This window comes from Juglans regia, chromosome 5 (assembly GCF_001411555.2).
Source record: "Juglans regia cultivar Chandler chromosome 5, Walnut 2.0, whole genome shotgun sequence".
Classification (NCBI taxonomy): domain Eukaryota; kingdom Viridiplantae; phylum Streptophyta; class Magnoliopsida; order Fagales; family Juglandaceae; genus Juglans; species Juglans regia.
Window position 1 is genome coordinate 1927289 of NC_049905.1, and position 6488 is coordinate 1933776.

The 6488-nt window shown below is 34.5% G+C and overlaps 1 protein-coding gene across 1 annotated transcript; it reads left to right on the top strand.

Annotated features, from left to right (window-relative positions):
- The first annotated feature begins 292 nt into the window (after window positions 1-292).
- On the top strand, window positions 293-5490 carry LOC108990086. Its single transcript, XM_018963939.2, has 7 exons — window positions 293-539; window positions 1311-1349; window positions 1768-1905; window positions 2920-3059; window positions 3162-3271; window positions 3998-4113; window positions 4627-5490. Exons 1-7 carry the CDS (start codon window positions 393-395, stop codon window positions 5185-5187), a joined length of 1251 nt encoding a protein of 416 aa, XP_018819484.1. The 5' UTR covers window positions 293-392; the 3' UTR covers window positions 5188-5490.
- Window positions 5491-6488: the final 998 nt, after the last annotated feature.

The window sequence follows — 6488 nt, forward strand, 5'->3', positions numbered from 1 at the left end:
TGTTGTGACAATGTTGCCCGACTTAACAGCATATCGTTACAAAAGCTCCTATTAATTATTAAGGCGCAATTCACAGTTTTTGGGTCGAATATTATTGCATAAACAGATCGACTCTCGTAATAATTTAAAAAAAAATTATATACATAAACCTCTGGTACTATTTAAAAAATATATTTTATTCTTTTACTCTCATAGAGGTTTATTTAAAAAATATATTTTATTCTTTTACTCTATTTTATAAAATATGAAGATAAAAAATAAAATAAGTGGCGTCCAGAGCGTAAGTAACTCTAATTTAAAAGGGAAAATTATGCAAACTTGCGGAAAGAGAGAGAGAGAATATTCTCTCTTTCTTTCACTGAGAAACAGAATTCTCTCTTGTCGAGGGAACAATGGCTACCGCCGAAGAAGCGGAAGTGGTGGCAGAAGTTGAAGCCGTGCAAGCAGTATACGGAGACGATTGCGTGGTTATGGATTCTTATCCTCCGCACCTGCACGTCCACATCAAGCCTCGCACCGCCGATGTCACTTCCCAACAGGTCACTTTGCTTTTTTCACTTCTCCGAGTCCGGATTGAGTTCCGTTTGGTTGCCGATGCAATAATTGAAACTGAAAATGAAAATTGTTTAGCTTGAGATTGAAATTTATGGATTCGGAATCCTCTAGGAAAAAATTTCGAAGCTTTATGGATTCTGCCAGCTACTTAGCCTGAAATAGAGATTCTTGGACTTGATACCGATTTATGAATTATTCTTCTTAAAAAATTTTGAAGTTGATGAGATTCAGATTTATTAGCAGCATGAAGAGCGAGATTACTCGAAGCTTTTCTTTTTTAATCGTTTTTCACGGGATTAATTTTATGATTTATGCCGTTGAATTGAAATCGTTAGAACTCTATAGTTTGCATCTCATTGTGCTTGTGTATATCATATTCGAGTGTACATATGCACATAGTGTTGTTCTAGTATATACTGTTTTGACTGCTAAAACAACCGGTTTGTTTAACAGCTTAAATGATCTTAGGTAGGTAATGCTTGGTAATCCAGTCCATTTCATCTGTATCTTCAAAACTCGCATTTGCATTCATCTTTCACGTGAATTTGAAACCTGATGGTATGTATTAGGATATGCACCCGAGGCCTCTTTGCTTTGATCCTATATCTTACAATTAGTTTCTCTAGGAGAGGAAGTTTACTTATAATTGTGCATTATTGATTGCAATATTGCAACTTCTTCCTTGGACGGTTTATTGTTGTAATCAACTTTATAATACAATACCATTTATTTTTATTTAAATTTTCTCTTTGTAGTTTGTGGAGGCACTTCTTGGCATACGAGGAGGTTCCCAGGTATATCAAAGCATATACACACTCATATTGATGCATATATGTCTGCATAATTAAATAGATGCAGTGATTAGTAAGTATATATGCCAAGGTTGTGTGCTTCAGTATGATTTTATGTATAGATGTCTTGTATACATGATCTCTGGTTACATTTTCTACCAGTATGATGATCTATAACATAGGGCTTTGTTTAGTGATAAAGAAATACGATAACATATATTTTGATGGTTTTTTTTTGGTTTGGGGGTTGGCGGGGTTCAGGGTCATGACTCCTGCTTCAGTATACTAGAATACAAAATATATTTTTCCAACCGGTGATTACTTGCTTTGACATTTTTGTGATTATGTTCTAATAATCTAGCAAGTGATTATTGCATGTCATCTTATAGACTCTGCACTAACTATTTCTGTATCATGGTAGTATCCAATGGAGCCACCTCATATTGATCTAATTGATTCCAAGGGTCTTGATGAACAAAGGCAAAAGGATTTGGTGGCTTGTATACGAGACAAAGCATGTGAACTCTCCTCTTATTTGATGCTTGTAGCACTTTGTGAGGTAACTATTGCCCTACACAGCTAGAAAAATTGTTCAGGGTATGAAGAATTGTATAGTTACTCCATATGGGTAATAGACTCATGGGCCACTCATGGATGCAACTTAACAGAGGTAAATATTTGGGATCATAGTATTTATGGTGATAAGTACACATATATGCAGAGTCAGATGCGTGCATCAGACCTTTGGGATGCTTTCACGTCCTTGTATCATTTCTGCATTCTCTAGGGGTCAAATAGTAGTTCAATATCTTATTTATTGGGCCAATATTTCTGAGGGTTGCATCTACCTATGAACACAAAGTGCGCACCCAATTTCCTTTAACTCTGTTTCCTACCCTCGTTGCTTAGAAGGCAACGAACATATTTTGTTCCTAAATTCTTGATAGCTCACCTGTGCCTCACTTTGTTGGGGGGAAATGTTATTTAATTTTTTTCCCTGTCCACATAACTAGTTCTAGGCAGGTTCAAATCTGTCCTCCTTGAAATGTGATTTGTTCTACCTCAAACACTTGTGACGATATAAAGAGAATGTTCTAATGAATTACTCCAAGTTGTTCTCCATGCACAAAATCCCATATTGCAAAGAATGATGTGAAAGGATATAGAAATCAAAATGTTTGCTAAGCTTATGTGGTTGTAATGTCTTATGTCTTTTCCTTAGCATTGTAATTAGAGACCTTTTTTAACTTTAAGAACAATGTAACTAGAGACATTTTCTTGCCTTAGGATATATAGGTAACTATACGGCTGGTGATGCATAATGCAGTATGTGTTTTCTCATAGGCGTGAAAGATAAATTCATCAAGATTTATCTCCTTAAATCTTTGATTTTATTTGCATATGTTAATTGAACATATATCCTTCCTGAATCTATGGTTGAAAAGTTTACACCGTATATGATACTAAATTGTAAAACTGCAAATTTTATCTAGTTTGAATATACATTGATATGTATGTGTGCATGTGTGGCTATGTGTGCACACAAACATTGATGCGCTGAAATATGTCTTAGGAAGCAGTGGAGAAGCTCACTATTATGAATCACCCTGATGGAGATTGTCCATTGTGTTTGTATCCTTTGGTTCCAGAAGATGGGCAGAATGAAAATTTGCCATTCATGAAGTTAATGTCTTGTTTTCATTGTTTCCACAGGTAGCCTCTCTCTCTCCTTTAAATGTTTTCTTTTATCATGGCTAATACCAAATACATGTTTTGTAGCTAATTTTCTTGTTTATTTGTTTTCAACTATGGAAGTGAATGCATTATTAGGTGGTGGTATTGGCTCCACACTGAAAAAGAAACCATTGCTAGTGATTCAGTGAGTGCAATTGTCCGTCCTATACATTACATGGATAATCGAAGAGGTATACTGGGGTCAGATTGATGGTTAGCGGATCTTTCTGCTGATGATTGATGATGCACTATCTGATTATTCGTTGTATTATTTTTTTCGAGTTTCCATCGCTCAAGGTGGTTTTTTGGTTACACATTTCTGTTTGACTTGTGGAGCCCGCTGGTCCCTTTTTTCAGATTTTCTTGTTACCATATTGGTGCTTGCTGGCATTTCAGAATTTGTCTTTTGCATGCCTTGTCTACGTGTCAAGTTGCCAGCGTTGCCTTCTAAAAAGCATTTTTTTTTCTTAAAGAAAGAAAACGTGCATACTGTGGTTCTATGATAAAGTTATTGGCGTCTCCTCACCATGTCCTCTTAATGTTATATCAACACATGGATCCTTCATGGCTAAAAACTTAATTTGAACCTAAATATCTGATAAAGATCTTGGAAAGTTCTTATATTATTGTGTGCTTAGGCTTAAATGGGCTTTTAGACGTTCTCAAATTGTGTTCTGAAATTGAGCATTTCAAAATTGAGCAAATCGTTACTTTTGTGTCTGATATGAATGATACATGAAAAGAAGTCCATTGGGTTTTTATTCACCATGGGAAGCACGTTTTGCATAACAAAATACGTTTGTTGGCAATGCCTTTTGTCTTGCATGTTTCAATGGTGATGTGATGAGAAAATATTCTCATCGGTTTTAATTTTCTGCATCTTTTTTATCTATTTTAGCTGATCTGATTTTTTTTAGACCCGCATGGAGCAATGGGAGAGAATATGGGAATCTGCCCAGTTTGCCGCAAGGTTTTTCATTCCAAGGATATTGAGCATGTGCTTTGTTTGGTTGGCTCTCATTCTTCTCAATTGGTATGTCTCCTCACTGTACTTTTTATTTTGGTCTGCATTGAAATACAAACTTCCATGATAGACCAGGCAAGAAGAATAGAAAAAAATACTCTGCTCACTTACTGTAGGACCACGCAGCAGCAGCCTCTTATACTTAAAAACTTACGGAAATAATTTACTGTACTCCTTTATTTTAGGCAATGTTGTTTGGACTGAAGGTTTTCAAATCAAACGCATGTTGTTATTCTATTGAAAAGGGCAGAGTGGAGTCACAGTCCAAACGATACCGAGAGGAAGACTGCAATAAGTATCTACTTTTTTTAATATCTTGCCTCCTAAAGTCTCCAACCCAAGTGCCAGTTTTGTAGCATTGTCATCCGATTTTATTTTAGAAAAACTTGATAATTTGGCTGTGGTAGTATTTGTGGTAAACTTGGCTGTGGTAGTATTTGTAGGACCAGTCATGTTAAATTATTCAATTGTTCATTTATATCAAGTGCTAGTGAAGTTATTATTATTTTTCTTTGATTTCAGAATGCTGATGATAGCGAAGTAGATCACAGTGAGAGGCTGCTCAAGTCTGATTCCGAGAACATTAGAAGACAAAAATTTGAGACCATACAAAGACTACAGCAAAACAAGGGTGGCTTAATTGAACCCAAAAGAGATCTAGTTGTCTTGCCTGGTATGTTTCTTCCCCAACCGGTTGCTTCTGCTGCCACTATGTCAGCCAAAGAATCCAGTGAGCAACAACAAACAGACCCCCCAGTCAACTCGGAAACTCATTCCGGTGAATCCTCAACGCATGCAACCACCAGTGCGCAAAGTCGCACTGGCATGAGGAAGCACAGAGGAGGGAATTCAAGAAAACAAGTCAAACAGACAGCTGCATTGCCTATAACCATGTCGACCAAAGATACTGCCGAGCAACAAAGAAGTGATCCCACAGGCACCTCGGAAACACGTTCTATGGCTTCCACAGATAGACCTAGCACCAGCGAGCACAGGATCTCCGACTTCAGGAAGCACAGGCATCGGAACACAAGAAAACCAGTCAAGCAGTGGATCAGAAAAGATGATGCTACGGCAGAGTGATCAATTATATGGTTATTGTATTTGTTCTCCTTTTGTTTTTATTCATTTGCATCACTAATTTTCACGTTTCAAGGAAAGATGCACAGCCCGAACCTCTAGAGGTACAAGGGAAAATGGGCAGCTAGAAAGAAAGAAATAAGAATTATGTGTTTTCTATGTATCTTATTATCCATTGTAACGAAGTATCCCTAAATTTTGGGTGCAAGACTTCATCAAAACAGCGGGAGGAAAGGTACCTTGTATTAGAGACCTTGGTCTCTGTCAATAAAAAAAGGGGAAAAAAAAACCTTATAATCTGCTTAATCTCTCTAGATTATATATAGAGAAATATTTTAATCATAAAAGGATTTTATAAAAGTGAATTCATAAATTTACGTGATTTTATACGGTACGTCAGATTATAAAATTACTTTTATTGTAAAGTAGATCTAAAATATCAAATGTAGTCAAGCCAATTTGTGAATTTATTTATAAAATCTATTTGTAGCCATAGCATTTTCCTTGTTTAAAATGACATGATTTTATCATCCCGTTACATATAATTGTATATATCCGAGTTGTTGAAAAGGATCCTATTTTCAACTAAATGGAGGTAATTGATCTCAAGAGTAATGATATATACGATCTTAGTAAGAGTGTGTAACTTTCGCGCATTTCTTTTGAAAAATAGTAAGATCTATAATTAAAAATTAATTTTTTTATATAAATTTCATATTTATCTATTTTTTTAAAGAGAGCATGCGTGTTATACACAAAACCTAGCTATGATTGTAAATATTATTCCTCTTGATTCCGATGACTGCTTCATTAACTGATGCCCTGAATATACTAATTTATATAGCCTTTATTCAAATTGGACCTTTGAATTAAGACAATAAAATAACATAAATAATATTTCAATCCCCATTTATATTTTTTTTGATTAATTCTAAATATTTTTATAGGTGGCGAATTATATGGTAACGCATTATCATGCTTTTTGGAACTCAAATTTTAGGTTTGAAAAAATGGACTTGTTTGGAGAGTGAGATTAAATGAGAATTTTGTTAGTAGTAAGATATTTTGTGAATAATAGTGAAATTTTTTGAATTAAGTATTTTTTAAGTTTTGAGAAATGAGAGAGAAAAAGTTGAATAAAAAATATTATAAAGTTAAAATATTGTAAAAATATAATTTTATAATATTATTTTTGTTTAGATATTTGAACAAGTTGGAATTATTTTTTATTTTTTATCTGAAAGTTTGAAAAAATTGTAATGATTAATTTGAAAATTTTATATTTGAATTATATTTGAGAATAA